This window comes from Crocuta crocuta, unplaced genomic scaffold (assembly GCF_008692635.1).
Source record: "Crocuta crocuta isolate KB4526 unplaced genomic scaffold, BGI_CrCroc_1.0 scaffold56, whole genome shotgun sequence".
NCBI classification, from domain to species: Eukaryota; Metazoa; Chordata; class Mammalia; order Carnivora; family Hyaenidae; genus Crocuta; species Crocuta crocuta.
Window position 1 is genome coordinate 6,722,245 of NW_027531334.1, and position 26,313 is coordinate 6,748,557.

Consider the following 26,313-nt stretch of genomic DNA (forward strand, 5'->3'; position numbering starts at 1 on the left):
TTTCCTCGTAGTCCCATATCTAAACATGGGACTCCGCTTTCCACTGACATTGTACCTGTTTTTATTACTATAAGCAATGTGGAAAATGTGCTATCTCACTTTTTGAGTGATTTCTTAAGTTTGATAATGATGTTTAAGAAAAGAATACCTACTCTGTTCAAGATATATTTTTTAAACCAAAATATAAAACTAATAATTCTTTAATATATTTTTGAATTTTTTTCTTTCTCAGAATAATGTGAAATCTTTTTATCGAACTCTTATAAGTTTCCTGGCCCATAGTAGTTTAACTGTGGTTGTGTTTGCACTTTCAATATTATCCAGTTTGACATTAAATGAAGAGGTTGGGGAAAAGGTAAATATAATTTTATTATTATTTATGAAATAGTTCTGAAGTTTGTATTCTCTGATATTTTAAGTCATTGGGACTCTTTGTTAAGCTTTAGAATGGTGTCAACTTAAATTTTTTTATATAATATAGTTTTCCTAATTTGTTTTTAAGCTGTTCCATGCTCGAAACATTCATCAGACTTTTCAGCTAATATTTAATATTCTCATAAACGGTGATGGCACACTTACTAGGAAGTATTCAGTTGATCTATTAATAGATCTCCTTAAGAATCCCAAAATTGCTGATTATCTTACCAGGTATGGCTTTCTGACATATTTTAAGACTTATTGGTATTTCTTTTTTTTCTTTTCAACCAACATATGTTTGTGATTGATAAAACTGCCTTTTTAGATTTAGTGAACTTGGATTCTTCTAATGAACAAGGGACTAAATTGAAATGTTTTGATGTGCTTTATTCCCATTCGTTTTGCTTTTTGGGCCTGAAATGTAAAAGTGTAAGAACAGGGCAGGTGCTGTGTGTGTTTCTTAGGTGAATAAGGTTGTCTCATTCTCTAAAACATACACCTCTTGGGATGCCTGGGTGGCTCAGTTGGTTAAGCATCTGACTTCGGCTCAGGTCATGATGTCACAGTTTGTGGATTCGAGCCTTGCATTGGGCTCTGTGCTGACAGCTAGCTCAGAGCTTGGAGCCTGCTTCAGATTTTGTATCTTCTTCTCTCTCTGACCCTCCCCTTCTCACTCTGTGTGTGTCTCTCTCTCTCTCTCCCTCTCTCAGAAATAAAACATTAAAACATTTTTAAAAAATAGAATGTACACATCTTGATCTTTACCAACACCAGTTTTAAATCTTGAACATTACAATTCTTTGAAAGACAATGTCATCATAACATTCATGTCAGCATATTTGTCCGTTTTTTCTTTTATGCATAAAAATGTATAACATTTTCTTTATTGTGTGCCTCTGTTGTGTCTTTTTTTAAAAAAATTTTTTTGAATGTTTTATTTATTTTTGAGAGAGAGAGCGTGAGCAGGGGAGGATCAGAGAGAGAGGGAGACACAGAATCTGAAGACAGACTCCAGGCTCCAAGCTGTCAGCACAGAGCCTGACGCGGGGCTCAGACCCATGAACTGTGAGATCATGACCTGAGCCCAAGTCCGACACTCAACTGACTGAGCCACCACCCAGGTGCCCGTTATTTATTTATTTTTGAGAGAGAGAAGAGAGTGAGAGCATGTGCATGTACACAAGCCAGGTGAGTCAGAGAGAGAGAGTCTCAAGCAGGTTCCACGCTATCAGTGCAGAGTCCAGAGCAGGCTGGATCACATGACTGTGAGATCACAACCTGAGCCAAAATCCAGAGTCAGTTGCTTAACTAACTGAGCCACCCAGGCACCCTGGCCTTTTAATATTTTAAGTTAAATTTTCCCAATGCCTTAGCTTCTTTGTGGCCATGTATCTAGAAGTTGTAGGAATTGCTTCAAAGAGTTTTCAATTAGTCCTTCACAAATGAGAAAACATCACAGCCCCTCCTATGATGAAGTGTTGGGGGAGGAGAGGTTGTTAGCAGAGGCAGGGATTTGAAAACACAGTCTCTAATCTGAGGAACGTAGAATCCAGAAATTGTACAAGACATAGTCCCTAGTTTTAAGGAACATAGAATCTAGAAGTTAAAAAACAAAAGCTGGGTCGCCTGGGTGACTCAGTTGGTTAAGTGTTCAACTTTGGCTCAGGTCATGATCTCATGGTTCATGAGTTCAAGCCCCGCGTCTGGCTGAGGGAGCTTATTTTGGCTTCTGTGTCTCCTTCTCTCTCTGCCTCTCCTCCACTCTCACTCTGTCTCTTTCTCTCTCAAAAATAAATAAAAATGTTTAAATTTAAAAAAAAAAAGCTAATCACTAGGGCAAGGTTGACTACTATCCATGTGGTTAACTGATGTTTTTCAGAACCAAGAAGCATTCATATTAGCATTTCATTTTTTTTTTTTAAGTATAGCTGGATAAGAAAATGTTCGTCCAGAGTGCCCTTCCATATCTTTCCTTTCTTTATCTGTTCTAAGAGTTCTCCTTGTATACCCATTCTGACCATCACATAGTGCTTATTTAACAACTTAAGTAAACAGAAGGAAGGTTTCTGCAGAAAGTAATCTGATTTAGCATTGGTAAGTGATTGCTTAATCTCTTCTTCTATAAATCTCTCAGTTCCATTATCTACTTTCTGTCTAGTCTAGAACCCCAGAATCACCTCTGGAAAAAGGAACTCATATTTAATTGTGTTATCTTGTTCACTTACCTTACCATTTAGCAAAATATTCCTGAATCTCTTCCAAAGTCTAATTTAATGGCTGGGTTCCTAATCAAAACCTGAGGAAATCACACTTCATGAGTTTGTATCCTGTATATTCACTATATCTGGACAGGACTTCTCATATTTATTCCCAGCTTTCTTTTACATTTCTTAAAATGGACCTTTTTTTTTTTTTAATGTTTGTTTATTTTTGAGAGACAGAGTTAGAGAGGGGAAGGGGACAGAGAGTGAGACACAGAATCCAAAGCAGGCTCCAGGTTCTGAGCTATGAGCACGAAGCCTCACACGGGGCTCTAACTCACAAACTATGAAATCATGACCTAAGCAGAAGTCAGATGCTTAACTGACTGAGCCACCCAGGTGCCCCATCTTCATACTTTTCACTCAGAAGATGACCTTATCTTTGTTTCACAGAAAAACAGCAACAACAACCTGAATCCTATCTGATTGGAATTATTTCAAAGTTTTACTCCTGGACCAAATTGCTTGTGTTTATACCAGTTCTTATTTAGTGTCATTCTATTTCACTCATAAATACACCTCATTATCCTGTGCATTAAATCTCATTCTGTCCTCTTTTTCAACAGTATCTTTTGTCTCTTCAGTGTGTCCCATTCCATTGCCTCCCTTTACTAATATTCAACTTTCCTTCAACCATATGTCCCCTTTAAAATCTGTGATCTTGGGGGCACCTGGGTGGCTCAGTCAGGTAAACCTCCAACTTTGGCTCGGGTCATGATCTCGCAGTTCGTGAATTCAAGCCCCGCGTCCAGCTCTGCGCTGAAATCTCAGAGCCTGGAGCCTGCTTTAGATTCTGTACCTCCCTCTCTCTCTACCTCTTCCCTGAACTTGCTCACGCTTTCTCTCCCTCTCTCTCCCCCTCTCTCTCTCAAAAATAAATAAACATTAAAAAAATGTTAACGTCTGTGATCTCCCATTGCATTCAAGGCAAATATCCAAATCCTCAGAATAGCCATCAAAAATATGGTCTTTGGCAACCTCTTATTCCTGTTTCTTTACTTTTTCTTAGGTACTTTTGTCTAAGCATTTCAAATGATAAATAGAATCCCCAACTTGCTAGAAATGCCTTTTGTGTATCCATGTGCTATTCCCTCTGAAGTACTTCTGCTGGAAGGCTGGAATACTTTCCACTGTACATATCTAATTCCTGTTTGTTTTTTGAGACTCAAGTCTGGGAAACCTCAGTTGATCTGACCTAACACCAAGGATGGTTTGATACTCATCTTCCCAGCATCCTATACATTTCTCCATTATAATGTTGCATTTTACCTTACATAATACTATGTTCCATCTGCCTTTATTCTTTTGAATATTTAAACTTTTGAAAACTGTAATGTGCAGAAAAATCTCAAGTGTGCAGCTCTAAAGTTTTACAAACTGAACACAGTCATAGAACCTTTGTGAAGGACTAATTGAACTGTTTGCAGCAGTTGTAAACCATTGCTATCTGACAGAGCATGGTTCTCCCAAATATTGGATGCACATTCACATAGCATATGTGGGTGGTACGTCTAGTATCTCTTAGAGTTCTCTAACACAAGGCCCTGTACCTTACCTCTGTATCTGCAGAGCCTGATATAATGCCTGGCAGTTTTATGCACCTTATAAATAAATAGCTGCCTAATTTCTTAGAATATTCCTGTTCTTTGAATTTATTTTTAAGTAGGCTTCACAGCGAGCACGAGCCCAGCACAAGGCTTGAACTCATAGCCCTGAAATCAAGAGTCAGATGTTTAACCAAATGAGCCACCTAAGTCCCCTATGTTCTTTGAATTTTTACAAACTGAACACAGCTATTGAAGTTGAGATGCTGAAATGCTGAAATGATTTATTTATTGCACATGAATCTTTTTTTTCTGTTCAATAAATAACAGTAATTTATTTATTGAACATGAATTTTTTTTTTTTACTGTTCAGTAAATAACAGCCAATTTATGTGTATCGTACTGGTGGAATATGTTTCAAGTTTTAAGTATAAATTTTGCAAAGATTGTTCTGTATTAAAAGCTCAAAATAAATAGATGCAAGAAATCAGTTATATTTTATATTTGTCTTGCATATATATCATTTTTATCAGTTTCATATGTAAACATTGATGTATATTTTTATTTAAACTTAGGTATGAGCACTTTTCTTCATGTCTCAATCAAGTATTAGGTCTTCTTAATGGAAAGGATCCTGATTCTTCTTCAAAGGTGTGTAAAAACATGACTTTTTGTTTTAAACTATTGAAAACTGTAATGTACAGAAAAATCTTAAGTGCGTAGCTCTGAAGTTTTACAAACTGAACAGTCGTATAACCATTATCTAGGTCAGAAAATAAGAGCATTACCAATACCTTAGAACCCTCCAGTCTTCATTCGCTGGTACCATCCCCTTGGAAAATTGTTTCACAGTGCCTAATGAATATACATTCACCCTGTGACACCGTGATTCCACTCTTAAACTGCATAGCCGAGAGAGATATCCATCCATAAGCTCATCAAAAAACATGTACAAAACAATACAATAAATAGTATCATTTTTAAAACTGCATATTCTATTTTCTTTTTTTTTTTAATGTTTATTTTGTGAAGGCGCATGTGCATGAGCCAGGGAGGGGCAGAGAGCAGGAGAGAGAGAATCCTAAGGAGGCTTCATGCTGTCAGTGCAGATCTTGACATGGGGCTTCATCTCACAAACAGATCACCACCTGAACCGAAATCAAGAGACACTTAACTGATTGAGCCACCCAGGTGCTCCCGTCTTCTGATTTTTTAAAATGTCAGATGCTTAGGGGATTAATCTAACAAAACACATGCAAGGTCTCTACTCTGAAATTACTGGAAATCCTGGAAAAAGTGAATAAAGTTGGAGGATTTCTAATACTACCAGATATTAAGACTTAATGTAAAGCTGCAAAACTTCAAACAGTGGAATACTGTCATAAGGATGGACTGGAACACACTACAGTGTCAAACCAAACCATAGCATATGGTCTCCTGATTGATACAGTGATGTCTTAAAAGTGTGGTCATTTCAGGGTGCTCAGGTGCTCGGTCAGTTGTGTCTGATTCTAGATTTTGGTTCAGGTAATGAACCAGTGTGGAACCTGCTTAGGATTCTCTCTAGTCTCCCTCTGCCCCTTCCCTGCTTATGCACATGTCCCCATGCTTTAATAAAATCACCTCTTTGCACCAAAGACAAAAAGAAAGAATACTAAGAAAAATTAGAAGCTGTCTTTAATTTTTGTTTTAGAATATTTTCTTTAAAACTTTGTGTCATTTTCAGCTTCATCATTTGGTTGCTTTGTGCAGTACAGCCCAATGAACTTGACATTTAACGAAGACTTTATATTGCACAGGTTTTAGAATTACTTCTTGCCTTCTGTTCAGTGACTCAGCTACGCCACGTGCTCACTCAGATGATATTTGAGCAGTCTCCATCTGGCAACACCATTCTGGGAAGCCGTTCTAAATGTTTAGAACCTACTGTGGCTCTACTTCGCTGGTCAAGCCAACCTCTGGAAGGATCAGAAAACTGTTCTATTTTAGCATTGGAGTTGTTCAAGGAAATATTTGAGGTAATGTAATGATAGCCAAATTGCCTCTTCAGTTTTATGATTTTCAATGAATAGTTTACTTTCAAAGATGTTCACAGTAAACTTCAAATTGTTTATACACTTTAGGAAAACTTTTCAATTAACAAACTACCATTCACCTACTATATTTCCTTTTTTGGGGGCAAAGTCAGGAACATTAGTGTTTTCTTTCTTTGCACTGAATAGCTTATATGTACTCCTTTCTGTGTAGTAAGTAAAGGTAGTAGCTGAGACTTGTATGGTTTTTTGTTGTGTGACTATATTTCTTGCAGTAGTCACATTCCGCTTCTCTGTCTCCATAGATACTATCAGCCGTCTTTATTATCCTTTGAGTGGATTAATATAGGAACATTGGATTCAGTCACTCAGATGGAGTGGAACATGCCAAACAATGTGAGGCACTTAGGATACAGACAAAAATTCTTTCCATAGAGGCTGTTACATTCTGGTAGTTTCTACTATTTAGGTCATCTAGCATTCTTTACTGGTTTCCCTGTTTTTATACCCATTCTGCCTACCACAGTATCTTCCTGGAGTGTTTCCCCTCATGACTGGATCCTAGGTGCAAACAAAAACGTATATGAGTGATTAAATATATTTTATAAAGATTATGCACAAATTTTTCTCTCAGTTTTATGTTGGTCATGACTATTAGTTTTAGCAGTTAAAAAAACCTTTCAAGGAGCACCTGAGTGGCTCATTCCATTAAGCGTCCGTCTTTGGCTCAGGTCATGATCTCACGGTTCATGGGTTCGAGCCCTGCGTTGGGGTATGTGCTGACAGCTTTCTCAGAGCCTGGAGCCCGTTTCAGATTCTGTATCTCCCTCTCTCTCTGACCCTCCCCTGCTCATGCTGTCTCTCTCTCTCTCTCTTTCTCTGTCTCTGTCAGAAATAAATTAAAAAAAAAAACCTTTCAAGACCCTTGATGGGAATTGTGATTGTAAAGTATTAACACCAGTCATTATTTAATTATGTAACTTCACTTGGCACATTCAGGATACTTGTTTTCAAATCACAGATACAGTCCAATTAAAAGTCTTGTTTGCAGTTGAAGGGCACCTGGGTGGCTCAGTCAGTTAAGCATCCAACTTCAGCTCAGGTCATGATCTAATGGTTTGTGGGTTCAAGCCACTTGTTGGGCTTTATGCTAACAGCTCAAAGCCTGGAGCCTGCTTTGGATTCTCTCTCTCCCTCTGTCCCTTCCCCACTCCTTCTCTCTCTCAAGAATAAACATTAAAAAAAAATTCTTTTTTTAAGTCTTGTTTGCATTTGAATAACCCCAAACCTTATTGTTCCAGTTAAGAAAAAAGTCAACATAGCCATCAAAACCGGATAAAAGGGTAGATTTTAAATAGGAGACCAGGTCAACCAACTATTGAAGTAATTATAAGAACTTTGATGAGAGTGTTGCAGCTCAGTGATGACTAGTTCTGTGTTCTTTATTCCATCTTTATTTTGATTTTAATCATCGATGGTGGTTAATTCTCCAGGATGTTGTAGATACTGCTAACTGTTCTTCAGCTGACCGATTCGTGACTCTTCTGCTGCCTACAGTCCTTGATCAACTTCAGTTCACAGAACAAAACCTAAATGAAGCTCTTTTAAGAAAAAAGTGTGAAAGGATGGTCAAGGCCACTGAAGTTTTGTTAAATATCCTTTACTGTTAAAACATGGAAACTAACAGCTCACTATTTTCTAGAATCACATTTACTGGATTTTTGTCTTTATTTGTAATTTTGTCACTTCTCACATCTATTCAGAATTATTGAAGTTTAAAACTATAGAACTAATCCTCAAAAGGAGTGTGAAAAAAATTGTCCAGACTTTTTTTCCTTATTTTTCTTTGTAAAGCTTTCAAACTAAGTAATGTTTTTAGAATACTTTTTAAACTTGATTAGGACATTTTTATCATAATTTGAGATTAGGAGATACAGTAATAGAACCTCTCTTTTACTCTAGTGCTAATTGCTGTCCCTGGTGATTTGTGGTATGACCTTTGTAGCAGTGAATGGTAGAGTCATTAGTATTTTAGCTTGTATTATAATTTTTACCTAAAATTAATATCTCTAGAAATGTTTTAATAAAGATGACATCACACTTGTTATAAAAAAAAAAAAAACAGCAAATGTTTTTCCCCTCCNCTCGAGGGCCTTCTCAGAGCTGTGTGTGAGTGAGTGGTCACCACACAGCATTGTACCCAGAGTCTGTCCCAGACATTGCACCTGGCACTGTTAGGTCAGAATTAAAGTTGTTTTATCAAGGTTTGGTTTTTCACACACACACACACACACACACACACACACACACACAGAAAAGACAAATGTCAAGACAAATTCATTCATTTCTAAAAAAGAAAACCTTGAGTTCAGTGAATGTCACTAACTTTTGTATTGAGTGTGTTTTTCTTAGGTCTTTCCTTGTGCTGTTTTCTTTTCCTAAGTCCATATGAAGCCGAAGTTCCATTTTTAACATATTTCATTAATACTTTATTATCAGTAAGAAGCTATTATATCTCAACCAGATCTTCTATATTATCCCTGGTCAAGTTTTTTTATATCTCATAGCAACAAGAATTTGCTCAACTTTGTCCTGCCCTAGAGCAAATTCCACATCTGTTTACTCTCTTCTCTAAGCTGCTGCTGCTTAATTTTCCTTTACAGCAGTAATTCCTAGCCCTGGCTGTATGTTAGAATTATCTGGAGAATGTTTTAAAGATACACCTGAANGTTGAAAACCACTACTGCAGAGACACCTGATTATTTTGTTTGATCTTAGAGCTGTAAAATATGCAGACCTCAAAATTGAGGTTTTCTGAGTCAAAGCTGACCCCTTTTTAATGATAGATATTCATATTAACTTATCGTTTACAAATTAGGAAAAAATAACTTCCCTTGGTTCAGCAAATATTGAACCTTTGGTGATAACCTGCTAACAAAATAGTAACATCCGACAGAGTAACAGACTTTTGGTCTTCATCTCATCTCTTCCCACTTAACAGTCACTTAAATGCTCTGAGTTCTAGTTTCCTAATCTGCCACTGAGCTAATGTAACAATAATTGTATGGAAGTGCAGTGACAAGATAATTTGTATGAAATCCTTCTAAATACTATAAAGTACTATACAAATATAAGGGGTTTGTTGAGAATTTTTTGTTTGTATGCCTTAACAAAACTTACCTCTGTGTGGAGATGATACTCTAAAAATGCATGTTGCAAAAAGTCTGACTACTGTCAAATGTACCACTCTGATAGAACAACAATTTACATATGGCAAGATTGATCTAGGGTTTGGAACAAAGGTAGCAGATTCTGAATTGTGGTGAGTATATGAGATCCAAATGGCACAACTAAAGTTTTTTTATAATTTTAAAAACATTCATTAAGTTCATAGTTTACATGCTTCTGAAGAAAGGATAATTTTAACATGTGATTTGTTTTTCGTTGTTCATTTTGTGTTCTAATTTATTGTTATTATCTAAGGGTCTTTTATTCTCCTATTTGGGAGGGTTTTTTTGACATTGCCTCAGTAGTAATCTTCATTTCATTTTAGCCAAAAAGCACGAAAAGAGAGTCATTTGTTTATTATGAGGAAATCAGTTACTACTGAAGTTTTCATACTAACAAAGATTGTTCTTTTCGCTGGCATCTCAGGACTTTCGGCTAAAGGTGGATTTTCACTGATAGTGATGAGATGAGTTAATTTTATCCCCCTCCTCCCACATGAATTAAAGTCCATTAACAGATCGTCAGTGAGGACCTGCTAAAAGCCACACACAGATTTGTTTCAGTTTCCATTAATGTCACAATTGCCAATAATTTGTGATCCTCAAAAACAAGGATTACCCTTTTTTACTTATTTATACTCCTTTGTGGTACAAGGCTGAAAACATGGTTTAGTATATTGGTAAATATTAGGTATTCTACATCCCTTAAGGTTGTCCTTTATTGTTGATATTCCAGTGACAAAGCTAAGAATTAAATAGGTCATGTTTCCAGTGCTGCTAGTAATTTGGAGCAGAAATTTGAAGCACGCTGGTATTTGAGATGAGAAAAACAAGCACTATCTAAACTTAGACTATTAATGCCAATTTGTTTTTTGGGACTTGGGATATAAGGATGTTGGTCTCTATTGTATTTTTACTTCCCCAGAGAAACAATACTTTTGTACACCTACATGGTTCAGTCGCTTATTTTATTTCAGCCCAAGTTATGATCTTGCAGTTCATGAGTTCAAGCCTATGTCAGGCTCAGCACGCAGAGCCTCCTTGGGATTCTTTCTCTCTCTCAAGTCAAATAAATAAAATACTTCATCTTCCTAAGGTTTAGAAACAAAAGTGTTAGTTTTTCAGAATTTTCTTAGAATTATGACAAATAAAGTTCTAAGCAGTTTTTTAGTTATCTAATTTAAATATCACTTATCACTTGTTTTTAAAGTAAACTTGCTGCTGATGTAGTTTTGAAAACTCTTGATTTGATGAACAAGCTTAAACCGCTGGTTCCTGGCATGGAAGTAAGCTTCTACAAAATCCTGCAGGTGAGTTTAAACTCTTCAAATATTGAAGTTTATTCATACATAAATGGTTCCTCATGTGTGATTTTGTTTTAATATTCTTAATCTTTAGAAAATGTTTCTCTTTGAATTGGCCATTAGAAGACAATTGTTAGTTGTCTTAAGTAGCTATAATATTGTCAGTATATGGTGATTTTACATAGATTTGCAGGAATTGAACATAAATGCTCCTGATTCTAATCTACAGGCTGTTCATGATAGTAGTGCTTCCTCAGCCTTTTTCCTTTCTTTTTTTTAAAAAAAAATTTTTTTTTTTTAATGTTTTATTTCTAGGAGAGAGAGAGAGACAGCGTGAGCAGGGGAGGGTCAGAGAGAGAGGGAGTCACAGATTGAAACAGGCTCCAGGCTCTGAGCCGGCAGTCAGCACAGAGCCCGACGCGGGGCTCGAACCCACGAACCGCGAGATCATGACCTAAGTGAAAGTCGGATGCTTAACCGACTAAGCCACCCAGGCACCCCAGCCTTTTTCCTTTCTTGTGTCCTACTTCAGGTTTCTTTGTTTATTTCTACTAGTATTGCAGTGAAGGGGGTAGGGAGGGGTAGTATTTGTTTTGAAGTTTTTGGTTTGGGTTTAGGTTGATGAGGTAGGATATTAAAAGGGTAAGGGACACATATGGAAGGAAAAGACTTGATTGTGAGTGATAATAGGATGAGAGAGGGTGTGCAGAAAATAGCTAACTCACAAATTTTGATGATAGTAGTAGCTGAATAAGAGCTCTGTTTACCTCGATAGCTACAAAACCAGACTGACTTGTGTGAGTTAAGTTACTATAATGATTTAACAAAGATGGCTCTGGTGCCTGTATAGCTGGGGTAGAAGCTAAAACTGAAACCTTACGCAGGTGTCCCTTGTACACTCTGGAAGCATAATGCTTAAGAGATGGAGTTCCGATGTTGACCGTTTATTAGTCAGTGCAGACTTGAGCAAGTTATTTCACTTCTCTGAACTCTAATTTCCTTAACTACAGAATGAAAATAATGATCCCTCTCCATGGGAGCAGTTAATGGAGGGTTACCATGAGGGTTATGGAGATAACCCAGCTCTTAACGTGGTTCTGTGACATTCAATTATATTTGAGTACTCACAAGACACTCAACATAGCAAAATGTGGATAATTATAAAGGATTCCTGTTTTAGTATTTTTCTCTGTTAACAACTTAAAAGTTGAATCAATCAGGATTTTATGTCCTTAGGAGATGTTTTTCAGAATAAATTATTTGGGGTTACAGTATTAATGAAAAATATTTACTGACATGAAAGACTTATGCTTTAAGTATAATTATTTCAGTTACTAAATTAGAATTTTTTTTAGTTAATTTGAATTTTATTCTTACTTTTGACCTTAATTGGAAATGATTAGCTATTTTTTCTTATAGCCAGATTTTTTTTAAGGGTAGCTAGAAAAACAAAACAAGAATTCAAAACATCAGTCAGTTGTGGATGGTATTTCAAATTCATCCAAATAGTGAAGATATGATTTTCATAGGCACAACAAAACCATTCAAAAGTTTTGCCAGATTTTTTTAAAGCTACTGTTCATATTGACCGTGTAGATAACTATAACAAGGTAAAGGCTAATAGATTTGTTCAAACATCAGGTGGAAACCATTCAGAATTTGCCTAGAATTATTTTATGATTTAGCTCTATTTACTCACCTTGTTCTAAAAAACCTGACATTATTCTTTCTGCCTCTTGTTTTCTGGTTTCTGATTTACTTAGGATCCACGCCTGATTACTCCCTTGGCTTTTGCGTTAACATCAGATAATAGAGAACAAGTACAGTCTGGACTGGGAATATTGTTGGAAGCTGCTCCGCTACCAGATTTTCCTGCTTTAGTGTGAGTTGTCGTCATCTGCGGTATATCCCTCATGGCTCTGGGGTATCCTGCTGTGTTTCCTTAGTAGTCCTCAATACATATAGATCAGAAAATCTGTGAATTAAAGGCATTGTAACAGCAGTAATTTTTCAAGTGATTAAAAGAAAACTTGATTCCAGTAACTGAAAAGACCAGGTATATACTGGGGGGGACGGGGAGGGAGGGGGAAGCTAGCTTCAGGTGGTTAAATGTTATCCAGGCACTATGCCTCTGTCTCTCAGCTGTTCTGTTAACATAGTAGTAGCTTCTGAACCATGCTTTACAGCCTATCAGTTTAGTTACAAGCTAGACCAAGCTTTCCCTTTGTCAGCTATACTCAAAAAAAAAAAAAAGTGGAAAAGACATTTAAGTTAGATATGAGGAAAAACTTCCTCAGCTTAAGGGATGTAGGGAACCACAGGACTGCTAGAGGATATGAGGAGAATCTGCTCTCAAGGATTAAACACTTAATAAAGAACATAGCTTTTAGGACTAAAAAACAACCAACAAAAACAAAACAGAAAAGGAGACAAAGAACTTTCCTTTCCCAGTTGTTTAGATGATACTTTTAAGCATCTCATTGACCAGATCTGGGTCATTTACAGATACCAGGAGCTCAGCTATAAGAACTATGTGGACTGAAAGTTAGGTTGGGTGCGGTGGGAGTGTTCCTAAAGAAAAATTCTGTGCTTTTTTCAGAAAATGGAATAGATAGTGGCCTGGCAGAATTGTCCACTATACTCATTAATTTCAGACATTAAGAGAATATTTGCTATTATGTTTGAAAAAAATTAAGATTTTGGGGCTCTCTCTAACCAAATGTCCAGTTGGGTTCTATTTTAATTTAAAAAAATGTAGGTGGCTTGGGACGCCTTGGTGGGTCAGTCAGTTAAGCCTCTGACTTTTGTTCTCAGCTCAGGTTGTGATCTCCTGGTAAATGAGTTCAAGCCCCACGTCTGCACTGTCAGTGCAGAGCCTGCTTAGGATTCTCTCTCTTTCCCTCTTTCTGCCTCTCCCCTCCTCACTCACTTTCTCTCTCTGAAAAATAAATAAACTTAAAAAAATATTTAAATGGCTTATATAAATGAATTTGCAAAAGTGGTTTGAATAAACTGAAGCAAGTTGCTAAGTAGGTAAGACATTCCTGCATGCCAGGAGTCTGAAAACTCTAGCCAGCGGGCAGGCTGTAAATAAAGTCCTGTTGGAACAAGAGCATACCCATTCATTTTCACACTGTCTGTATTTTCTGTGTCTACATTCGTGCTACAGCATCAGGATTGGGTAGTTGTAACTACTAAGCTTAAGATACTTCCTGCTTTGTCTTAAAAAAAAAAGTTTGTTAACCTCTGCTGTTTCTTTTAACTGACTTAGCAAACTCATTTTTTAGAATTAATAATTTAAATAATCATAAATTAAGAGACTTAAGAACTATAGAGAACAAGACCACATAATCAAAATTGTCTTCATTTTATAGTAAATATTTTTAAACAAATAAAGGGATGAATAGAGAACTTCTGCAGTTACAGATAGAAGTGGTTTGTGAAGCTACTTCAGTTTGTGGTGGCTTGGTTGCTCCCGCTGTGGTAATCTGACACAGGAAAGGCCCTGCGTTTCAGAATGGGAAACTGCAGCTTTCCTGCAAGTGGGGGTCTCATCCTCTGTTTCTGTATGTGGAATCTTCCTACCATTTCTTTCTACCTTGGCTGCCCCATTCTTATGGGTGTTGTAGAAGTTTCTCTTTTGACGTGATCTCAGGTGTTCCTTTATTTCATTTATGTCTATTTTTGCCTTTGTTTACATCATCTTAGTTTAATAAGGTGAATTCATATGCTAGGTGGGTGGGTACATAAGTAGGTTTTTTGGTGTATGTTTGTTTTATTTAGACATTTAATAAACATCTGGTGAGGGCCAGCAATGTGCCGGCCCTCTAAAAGGCATTTTTAATACTGCAGTAAATTAGACCAGGAACCTCTGTCATATGGTTTACATTCTAGTTGGAATACAAGTTTAAAAAATTAAGTTTCACAATATGTACCTCACTGTGGGTGGAGGGGCCTTTCTGAGGAAGTGAATTTGAACTGAGACCTGATGATAAGAAGGAACCAACTTTGCAGATCTGATAAAGGAACAGCTCATACAAAGGCCCTGAGGCAGGAACAAGATACGGTAAATACAAGGGACAAAATGGAAGTCAGTTGGTAAGAACATACTGACTGAGAAAGGGCAAGACTGAAGGACACAGGTAAAGGACAGGTGATGTTGTCCACAGTTAGAAGGATGTTCTTACTAATAGCAATAACACTGTATTTAATTTTTACAAATAATCCACACTCAAAGACCAGTTCTGGTGCCTCTAAACCTGAGGTGGAGCTGTCATTATAAAGGGTTGTAAGTAGAAAAGAGTTTCCTCTGGCAAATTTTTAGGATATTTCCCAAAATTTGGCTTCATCATAAACTCCAAGATTATTTCAAAAATACGTGAAGGCTTATATTCCCAAAAAGATCCATTCTAGAGATTCCCTAATTCTATACTAACTTTGCCTTTTGCTCTATTTTTTGTAATCATTTCTTTTTCTTTTTGATTCCAATTTAGACTTGGAGAAAGCATAGCAGCAAACAATGCCTATAGACAACAGGAAACAGAACACATGCCCAGGAGAATGCCCTTGCAGTCATTAAATCACAGTGTTCCAACATCAGTAAAATGTTTAACTCCTCCACTTTTGAAAGCGAGAGTTCCTGGATTGAACATTGAGGAATTAATAGAGAAACTACAGGCTGGGATGGTGGTGAGTGGCAAACAGCCATTATAAATGGGATTCTGCCTGGTACATACCAACTAAATATCAGCCCTGATTATAACATTTATTTAAACAACTTTAGATACAAATTTGAGCAATGAAATATTATCTTTTAATATAAAAAAAATTTTAGAAAGTTTGGAAAGAAAGAAAAACATTAGCCATAAAATCCCAACATTTTAGCACAGCAATCATTTCCCCCTAGTCTTCCCCAACTCTNCTAGAAAGTTTGGAAAGAAAGAAAAACAGCCATAAAATCTCAACATTTTAGCACAGCAATCATTTCCCCCTAGTCTTCCCCAACTCTTCTTTCCGCCCCCACCCCCATTTAAGAAATATATCCCAGAACCATATCAAATCCTACCCAGATACTCTTTGTAATAACCAGGTTAGTGAAATGTTTGTGAACCACCTGATAAGACATTCATTATTATTACTTTGTTACCCATTGAGTTTTAATGATTTAGTTTCGGACTAGGTATTTATTTTTTTATTGTGTTGAATGTGAAAGTTTTCTGATTTTTGACTGTTAAAACTTAGGTAAAGGATCAGATTAATGATGTGAGAATATCTGACATAATGGATATATATGAGATGAAACTGTCCACATTAGCTGTGAGTACAAGCTCGTTTTAACTCTATGTAACAGTTAAGCTTTATTAAAGGTGTTTTCTGGTAAGTGACAAAGATTGATGGTATGTTTTCTTATAGTCCAAAGAAAGCAGGCTACAAGATCTTTTGGAAGCCAAAGCTCTAGCCCTGGCCCAGGCTGATCGGCTGATTGCTCAGTATCGCTGCCAAAGAACTCAAGCTGAGACTGAGGTGTGAACAGTGTAAAGACCTCGCTGATAAGTGGAAAAATAAGTAGTACATGTATAAAGCTATAGCTATATTTTCGTTACTCTGTTTGAAGTAAACTGTTCTCAGCATCTAACAGGACTATTCCCTCCATCTTGTTTAATTTTGGTCACAATGTCATCTTCAGATTTTCTTTCTAACCTGATGGATATCCTTTAATTTATGAGCTTTTTCTCTACTCAACCCTTAAGTACTGGGTTTTCCCAGCATTATGTTCTAAGCCCTTTGCTCTTATTAGGTGGTCCATGGTTCCAGTCATTTCTAGAATGTTAATGCCACCAGTTTTGTGCAGAGCCAAGATCCTTTTCTCTAAGTACTAAATGCTTCCTGTATAGCTCTGTAAAAAATAGCAATTACTTCCCATTCACTTTAACCAATCCTGAACTCCTCAGCCTTTTTAAAAATTTATTCTTTTTTGTATGCTGTTCTTAGGGGTTTTCCAGACAAGAAACCTGGAAGTCACACAGTTTATTTTCTACAGTGAGTCCTTCACCAAATCTAGTTGATTCTGCCTTCTAAGTGTTACTTTTTTCTGCCTTGTCTCTGTTGCCACTATATGCTACAGGTCAAATCCTTCATTTTTTATATGAAATCATAGCAGAGCCTCTAGTTAATCTTCTTGCCTTCAGTCAGGAGCCCTCTTCTCAACTACCTTCCACATGCATCCCAAGTCAGCTCTCTTGTATTTTGTTCCACCCTCCCTTCTTCCCCCACAGTGAGCCCTGAGGCTGTAATCTGATTTTATTGCTTCTGTGTTAAATACTCTGCAGTGGTTTACCATTTTACTCAGAAGATCGTTTAAATTCCTTAGTTTGGCACGCAGGATTCTCACTACTCACTACTCACTTTGCAATTCTGTGCATTCTCTGCAGTCAACTATATTGAATTACTTTGCAGTTTCTTATGCAGTTGTGTTATTTCGCAATCACTTGACATACTCTTAGGTCTCCCTGTCCTTGCTCTGCCATGTCTAGAACACTTTTCCTCTTTCTCTGCCAAACTCCTCATAATCCTTCAGATTTTAGTTTACCTCCATTTCTTAGGAAGCTTTCTCTGGTCCTCTCCTTCCCACACATGTGAAAATTGTATAACCCCACCTCCACCCTTGATGTCAGAGACTGTTTCTGTATCTCCAGGCTCCAGCAAGCACCATAGTCCGGTGTTCAGAAAGTTCAGCTTTGTGACGTGTGCATATATGTACGTAATGTGTACATTAGGAGTGAGAACTTACTGCACTAGTATGAAATTTCCTAACATGAAAATGGAATTTCATCAGTTTTATATCATTTATAATGAATTATAATAAAGTCATTTGACTTTTGAGAGAAAGATTAAAATCAGTGACACATAGAATACCTTTAGAGTCTTGAGTACAGATATTTTTAAAAATATGAATAAATATAACCATGTGCTTTCCTTTTGACATAGATTCATTTATCTTGACTAATGGTATGTTGAATTTATCATAAATTCCAACAAAAAAAATTAGTGATATTAAAATCTTTTTGTCCCTTCCCTTCCCATAGCATATTCTTATATTCTGTATCTGTTGAACAGGTCTTGAATTTTATTGGAGAATTTAATGTTTTACTCATTTTACTGGGAAGGCTTCTTATAAAAATAATAATGGGGTATTAAATGTTTTATAGACTGTCATAAAAATAGAGAAGGGCTTAAGGTTTTATCTGGCATTTCAAAATAAGAGTATTTTTCAGGCTAACAAGTGGTGGGGAGAGTTCACTTCTCATTCTAGTTTTCTGTTTCTTTAATGTTTCATGTCACAAATACTTTCCTATTAAATTTAGATTGTATTCCCTGATTGTGCTCATTTTTAAGTGTTTTCTTATATATCTGTGATACAGTTAAGATCTTATTCTTAATTTCTGAAATTGAAAAAACTGATTTATGTAAACTTTATGGTTTGGTGTTGATGGCTAGCCCTAAGGACTACACTTACCCTTTTAACTGAGTATTGTATGTAGAGCCACCTTCATATAATTGTTAATAATTGCGTTCATTTCCATGAATCTGGTCATACCAAGATTGTTCTGACCAGAACAATCTATTAAGTAAAAAACTGTAACAGTGTCATATTTATTACAACTAGTTAAATAATAAATATGTGTGACTAATAAAACTTTATATAATCTAATAAATGCTAGCCTCTTAGATATTTGGTAAACCTTTTAAATTGTAGAAACTGAGCCTATTCTATACATGGTAGAAAAGTCTCTGTTCTGTTTTGTTTTTGTTTTTAGGCACGGACACTTGCTGGTATGTTGAGAGAAGTTGAGAGAAAAAATGAAGAGCTGGGTGTGTTGCTGAAGGCACAGCAGGTTGAATCAGAAAGAGCCCAGAGTGATATTGAGCATCTCTTCCAACATAATAAAAAGTTAGAGTCTGTGGCTGAAGAACATGAAATACTCACAAAATCCTACATGGAACTCGTTCAGAGGTAAATGAATAAAGTAAAATTTTCAGTGTTAAATTAGAATCTAGAATGAACACACAGCATTTTTTTTTCCTGTGTCCCTTAAATCCTTTTGTAAGCATTCCTGTGTTCGGATAATTCCGTAAGTTAAGTAGTTGGCAGGAAACTTACATCACAGGTAAATTAAGTATTGCTTATTCAAACTGAGGTCCAAGTCAGAAACAAAATGGGTCTCTTTTTTTCCCACTTGACTCTACTTCTTTCATGTATTCATGCAGTCATTAGTCATCTGGGATATTAGCACCATAAGCACATGTTGAGTCTGCTTTGTTCACTGACAAATCCCTAGGGCCTGAAACAGTACTTAGTTACCACAGTTTGTAATAAGTTAAATCATTTTAGGGCCATTTCTACAGATCAAATGTGTTGAATATTAACAATTGTATAGTATTCAGCCTAATAGCATGGAAACTCGGGTGTTCGTGTTTAAATCATCGCTTAATCTGTTGTCAGTATTTCTCCTTAATGTCATTGAATATGGTTTACTTATATGTGTGACTATATCTGTGCAATGAATTCTTATAGGTGAATCGTTGGTTAAAGGGTATGTATCTTCAAATTTTTGATGGATTGCCAAGTTTCCATCCACAAAGGCTACAATAACTTATCTGCCCACTAACAAAACATGAGATTGTGTTTTCCTCTTTTGTTGAAAATTTTTTTTAATTTTTTTAATGTTTTATTTATTATTTCTAGGAGAGAGAGAGAGAGACAGCGTGAGCAGGGGAGGGTCAGAGAGAGAGGGAGTCACAGACTCTGAAACAGGCTCCAGGCTCTGAGCTGGCAGTCAGCACAGAGCCCGACGCAGGGCTCGAACCCACAAACCGCGAGATAATGACCTAAGCGAAAGTCGGACACTTAACTGACTAAGCCACCCAGGCGCCCCTTTTGTTGAAATTTTTTATCTTTTAGGTCAGTTTTAAAACTTCTGAAATGTAAGGAAGACTGGGACAATTATGTGTTTTCTACTAAACATAATAAACATTTAAACACTCTGGTTAGCTTCTTCTTTGTTTTAATTTATATTTTAAGATTGGTTAAGATTTGAAAAAAATGTTTTGTCTATGCTACTAATATAGAGATACAGAAAATTTTAACTCTGCAAGGTCCGGGTCCATGTGCTCATTTGCCCATCAGTAGAAATGAAGAATGGGAAATGTATAGCATCTAGAAAATTTGTGATGCTAAAATATCCCAAATGGGATATTTTTTCCCAACAACTTTCTCCTAAGTCTGACTGTTTGAGGCAACCCTGACAGACTGGACTATTGTTGTTAAGTCAGGATGTGAGAAAAAGTAAGCAGTGGTGCCCAAGAAATATGTGGTTTCCAGGACCTGCTCATGTTCCAGATAGTGAGTAAGGGGCCAAGGGGTAAAACTCCTGCCTTAAAGGGCAGACCAGTAACAGATAATGAACCTGGCTGGGTAATGACCATTTATAATGGTAGCGACTACCTAAAGGCATTCAAATTCAGAATTTTGTATATTTCTTAAGTTTATTTATTTATTTTGAGAGAGAGAGAGTGTGCGAGCAGGGGATGGGCAGAGAGAGGGAAAGAGAAAATCCCAACCAGGCTCTGTGCTGTGAGTACAGAGCCCGAAGCAAGGCTCCAACTCAAGAACTATGAGACCATGATCTGAGCCAAAACCAAGAGTCGGACACTTAACCGACTGAGCCACCCAGGTTTCCCCAAATTCAGAATTTTAAAAACTGTGTGGGACATAAAACACCCCTGGCCAGGTTTGCTAGTGCCACTAGTTTGTACTTAGTGACATGAAAAGGACATATTATGCTTAAGATACTTGGGTGTGAAAGTATCACTTCAGAAAGTATTTCTGTGTTTCTTTGAAAGTATTATAAGCAGGACTATTAGATGCAGAGATCTAAAGAGACCAGAGAAGTTTAGTGTCCTCAACCAGTTTCTTTTTTTTTCTTTTTTTAAATTTTTTAAAATGTTTTATTTATTTCTGAGAGAGAGAGACAGCGTGAGAAGGGGAGGGTCAGAGAGAGAGGGAGGCGCATAATCTGAAACAGGCTCTAGGCTCTGAGCTGGCAGTCAGCACAGAGCCCAATGCGGGGCTCGAACCCACGAACGGTGAGATCATGACCTGAGCCAAAGTCGGACGCTCAACCGACTGAGACACCCCAGTGCCCCTTAGTTTAACATTTTTAATTAAACCTATATTATGCCCAAGAGGCTATTGATGGCAGACTTAAGTTTTATTTTTTAATAGACGTCCTCCTTTTACAGAAGTTTTCAAAAAATGTCTGGACCTAATATAAAGATAACTATATAGCAAATTATGTAAGGCAATGTTATCTGTAAAATAAAGCTCTATATCCATAAATATGATGTAAATGCCTGCACATTTTCTTTTCATAGTAAATATTACCTCCTACATCAGCCAAAACATATCTTTAATATCTTTTCGATTTTTTCTAGCTTTCTTTGTGTCCTTGTCCTGCTTGTTCATAACATTCCTCTTTTTAACTTCAGTGTATGAAATTTGATTTAAAGAAATAATAAAAGGACACACATTGTTTTCTTCATCGTATGTTTGTCTCCATAAAAATATCAGCTCATCTTGTCCTTTCAGGAATGAAACCACCGAAAAGAAGAATAAAGATTTACAGATCACATGTGATTCTCTGAATAAACAAATTGAGACAGTGAAAAAGTTGAACGAGTCATTCAAGCAGCAAAATGAAAAGTAAAATCTCTAGTTCTTAATTCTAATTACTTTGGATTTTTCAAAGACAATGATTCCCTTTATCTAAAACATTTTTTACAAATAAATTAATAGAATTATAATGTATTTTAGATATAAAATATATATTTGGCAAAATATAAAGGTGATTATTGTTCTTATTAACTTTCTCTTAAAATACTTTTTGGAGAGAAAAAGAAATGAAATATTTCCTTGATGTTTTCTTGTATATTTTTATAACTTCAGAACTATTGCCCAATTAATAGAGAAAGAAGAACAGAGAAAAGAAGTACAGAATCAGCTAGTAGACAGAGAATGTAAGCTAGCAAGTAAGTAGCTTCTTAATAAATTGTATTTTAACATACCTTGTGTTGGCTGAATGTTATTTTGCTTTTTCATTATTTTCTACTTCTCTTATTGTTTTAAACCTTAAATCACATTTTAAACAGTTCCCCTCTTCTTGCCATAAAATTTAACAGAGCAGTTTAATTAGACTGATTAAATAGAAAAAGCAATATATTATTTTAGAATCTGGGCATTAAGGAAATGATTCTTTTTAAAATGACTTTTAAAAGAACATAACAGCAGGTGGCAGTACTAGGTAACTTTTAGTTCCCAGCTTCTCAGTAGTAGCTCTGAAATTGACAAAAACACTTTTGTTCTAACTCACTTTCTTTAGAATATAATGTTTCATACTTTTCTCCATCTCTCTTCTAACACTTAAGCTATGAGGTTTGTCTTTCCCTTCATTACTGTATATATAGTAGGAACAAAGGAAAATGGGGAAAAACATGAAGATTTGGCATTTTCTGTCAAATACTGGCATAGGGGAAGAGTTTTACAGTGTTTTTTATTCATCAAATACTGTAAAACTTTTGTTTCCAGCAAGATATTTCTTCATCTTCCTAGTTGTTGTTTTTTTTGCTCCAATTATGTAGTGTCTAATAAACTTTTTCAGAGTAACATCAGTATAGGACTTCTGAGCATAGAGCTGACTGTTTGTTTGTTTTTAAGATATGCAACAAAAAACAAAAGTACAAGAAGAAAATATTAAACTCTTGCAAAAAGAAAGGGAAGATAAGGAAGAAACCATTGATATCCTTAGAAAGGAATTAAACAGAACAGAACAGATAAGAAAAGAATTGAGCATTAAGGTAAGAATCTCTTGAGTTCTTATTTATAGTAAGTAAATAAGTCTGATTTTGTTGAAAAAGGTGAATTTGGGTAAAGTTCTACTTAGTAATTTTATTTAGAAGATATGACAGTCTCAAAATTGACAATTGTGTTATAAAGACACTCACAATGTGAAAACCTCTGTTTTCTAAAATCACCAAAACTATATTGTGTGCCAACACTTACTGCTTTTAAGTAGGCAAAGAATACAGAAAGAATACATCCTAGTTCTGGATGCCACATACATCCACGTATATGGTTGTATACGGCTACANTTATATTTAGTAATAATAATAAAAATTAAGTAGCCCATATTCAGAACTTTATCATTTGCAAAGGACCCTTTGAAACATTTGTCTTAATCCTCCTCTCTATCACATATATTAATATATAAGTCTCAAATATTTTCAACCTACAAATGAAACTGAGTCTTGAGTTGCTTGCTCAAGGTCAGTCACAAAGCTAAGCAGAACAATAGACTTCTGCAGTATTCTCAGTCTGAGTCTAGTGTTCATTCCACGTTGTCCTGGTTGTTTATGTGAATAGCACTTTCTGGCCCCTCTGCTACCCGGAAGTTGAGAACAGAGTAGGATTGAAAGACCCTTTGAACAACTACAGCGCACAAATGACAGAAGAGGCATAAAATTTAATGCCACATTTACTGATTTCCTGGCTCTCCTTTAATGTGGTTATCTTAATACTGATTCTAAATTGTAATGTGTAGTATTTTCTGCAAAATTTTAGCTGCTAATATTGACTTAAAAAGATACATTGAACATGTATTTGTATTATTGTTTAATAATTACTTAAACTTACTGTATAATTTAACTAAATGTAGTAATATAACTAAAATGGAATACATATTTATAATGTATCTTTTCACATAGTTGTTTTACAAATGAAAATTAGAACATCTTAAAATACTTTGAAAGGAAGACATGCTAAGTTGTTTTCCTTAATTCTTCCCTTCTCCCCCCAATTCTTTAGGCTTCCTCGCTAGAGGTTCAGAAGGCCCAATTAGAAGGTCGTTTGGAAGAGAAGGAGTCGCTGGTGAAACTTCAGCAAGAGGAATTGAACAAACACTCTCATATGATCGCAATGATCCACAGTTTAAGTGGTGGGAAAATAAGTCCGGAAACTGTGAATCTCAGCATATAAATATTATGTACTTACCTTCCTGGGGAAGCCTGGTAGGGAAGGTAATTTATGACTCCGGAACAGTAGCAGATTATTGTCTAATTATTAATTTAGTAAAGAACCTGACCTGATAAATATTTTTTTTTTGGTCTTCAAAGTTTTACTTTCTGTTTCTGGCTTTTATTGCTTAAAGCTTTCTTTGGTTCTTATATTAGAATATTCTTCTTGACCTCCGTTATTGTTTTTCTAAGGTTTTTCCATTTTCCTTCTGATTTTTAATTTATTCTCATTTGTGATTAGATTTTAAATCAAACTTTCTTGACTTAATCCTAAAGATTAATACATTGAAAATATAATTATTAGTATAAAAAGAGAAGGCATGGTATTGCCAGGGAAATTTTTTTCTAAATAGCACAAAAGAAAATTCATTGAATTTAAAATAATTTTTTTGCTGCATTTAAAATACAGCAAGGTACGGCACCTGGGTGACTCAGTCAGTTGAGTGACTGATTGTGGCTAAGGCCATGATCTCGTGGTTCATGAGTTTGAGCCCCACATCCATCTCACTGCCATCACCCTGTCAGCACAGAGCCTGCTTCAGATCCTCTGTCTTCTTCTCTGTGCCTCTTCCCTACTTGCGCTCTCCCAAGAAATAAATAAATATTAGAAAAAAAAACTGAAGATAAAATATAGTTAAGATATATGGCATGAGTTCTAAATTTGAAAAAAATATAATGAATAGTTACAGAAATAATGTATTAAATTAGAAAATATCTGATGTGTTCAATGAATACATTGTCACATAAAAAACACTATAATTTGTAGAATTATGAAATAGCCTTAATTTTTAGTCTTTTTTAAATGTACCATGTTGGTCTGCCCATATCATTTCCAAACAGTTATGAATTTCTTTTGATTTATATAAGGATAACTTGGATTCCACCCTTGCTGCATATTCAGAAATCTGTTATTTGTTGTTGATTCTAATGTCAATTGCATTTAATATATTGCCTTTCCTTTAAATAGTTTTTAATTTGGCCATTTAATTTTAAGGCATAAGTTAAATATCCTTATAGATGGATTTCTTTAATACAAGGGAATTTTTGAGTATTATTCATTTGAATCAAATGTTCTAAGAGATGTTTAAGAAAACTTTATAGGAACTCCTGGGTGGCTCAGTCGGTTAAACGTCCGACTTCAGCTCAGGTCATGATCTCACGGTTTGTGGGTTCGAGCCCCATGTCGGGCTCTGTTCGGACAGCTAGCTCAGAGCCTGGAGCCTGTTTCAGATTCTATATCTCCCTCTCTCTCTGACCCTCCCCTGCTCACTCACTCTCACTCTCGCTTGCTCTCTCTCTTTCTCAGAAATAAATTTAAAAAACATTAAAAATTTTAAAAAAAGAAAAGTTTTTATATCAATATTGTTTGATTTTACTGCTACATTTTACAACCATTAATTTTGCTTGATTTTTCTTCCTTATTTATATCTTCCTGTGACTTAAGTAAACTTAGATCTACTTCTGTTTTTCAACAGTAGTATACGTGAATTTATCTTTAGAAATTAAATATATTTTCATAATTTGCTAATTACATTAAGTGTCAAACTATAGTGGTTTAACGTACTTGAATACATTTTGTATAGTTATGCAGATTTCAAAANTTGTTTGATTTTACTGCTACATTTTAGAACCATTAATTTTGCTTGATTTTTCTTCCTTATTTATATCTTCCTGTGACTTAAGTAAACTTAGATCTACTTCTGTTTTTCAACAGTAGTATACGTGAATTTATCTTTAGAAATTAAATATATTTTCATAATTTGCTAATTACATTAAGTGTCAAACTATAGTGGTTTAACGTACTTGAATACATTTTGTATAGTTATGCAGATTTCAAAAAGAGCATTATACGCAGCAGCACATTTTAGGTTGCTACTTGTTCTATAAGGGGTACATTCTATTTCTTTTGAGAAATTGCTTGCATTTTCAATTTTACTTGAAAAAGTGTTTAAATGGATAAATGTGACTGAAGAACAAAAGGCTCCATAAAATAGAAAAACAAATTCTATAGAATAAATAAATAAGCCAACCAGAACCTGTAGGGAAAATCAAACTATACTTTAGACACCTAAATTAAGGCACTGGAGCCTAGCCCAGTACTGCCCAATTAAACTTTTTATAATGATGTAAGTGTTCTATACACTGTCCAGTATCATAGCCTTTAGCCACATATGATTGTTTTTTAATTTTTTTAAATGTTTTTATTTATTTTTGAGAGAGAGAGACAGAGCACAAGTGGGGGAGAGGTAAAGAGAGACGGAGACACAGATTCCGAAGCAGGCTCCAGGTTCTGAGCTGTCAGCACAGATCCCGACGCAGGGCTCCCTCATGAACCATGAGATCATGATCTGAGCTAAAGTCAGATGCTTAATTGACTGAGCCACCCAAGTGCCCCTGCC

General features: G+C 35.7%; 1 protein-coding gene across 1 annotated transcript in view; it reads left to right on the plus strand.

Annotated features, from left to right (window-relative positions):
* The window catches only part of CIP2A (cellular inhibitor of PP2A), a 34,879-nt gene extending 10,887 nt beyond the window's left edge, over positions 1–23,992 (plus strand). Inside the window, exons 6-21 of the mRNA XM_077771799.1 lie at positions 233–355; positions 503–648; positions 4,798–4,873; positions 6,022–6,240; positions 7,749–7,908; positions 9,436–9,577; positions 10,693–10,792; positions 12,550–12,668; positions 15,280–15,475; positions 16,028–16,102; positions 16,199–16,309; positions 18,604–18,800; positions 21,435–21,548; positions 21,792–21,874; positions 22,560–22,699; positions 23,706–23,992. Of these exons, the coding sequence (XP_077627925.1) occupies positions 233–355; positions 503–648; positions 4,798–4,873; positions 6,022–6,240; positions 7,749–7,908; positions 9,436–9,577; positions 10,693–10,792; positions 12,550–12,668; positions 15,280–15,475; positions 16,028–16,102; positions 16,199–16,309; positions 18,604–18,800; positions 21,435–21,548; positions 21,792–21,874; positions 22,560–22,699; positions 23,706–23,876 (2,172 nt within the window). The 3' untranslated portion in view covers positions 23,877–23,992. The remainder of the gene's footprint in view (positions 1–232; positions 356–502; positions 649–4,797; positions 4,874–6,021; positions 6,241–7,748; positions 7,909–9,435; positions 9,578–10,692; positions 10,793–12,549; positions 12,669–15,279; positions 15,476–16,027; positions 16,103–16,198; positions 16,310–18,603; positions 18,801–21,434; positions 21,549–21,791; positions 21,875–22,559; positions 22,700–23,705) is intronic.
* The last annotated feature ends 2,321 nt before the right edge of the window (positions 23,993–26,313 follow it).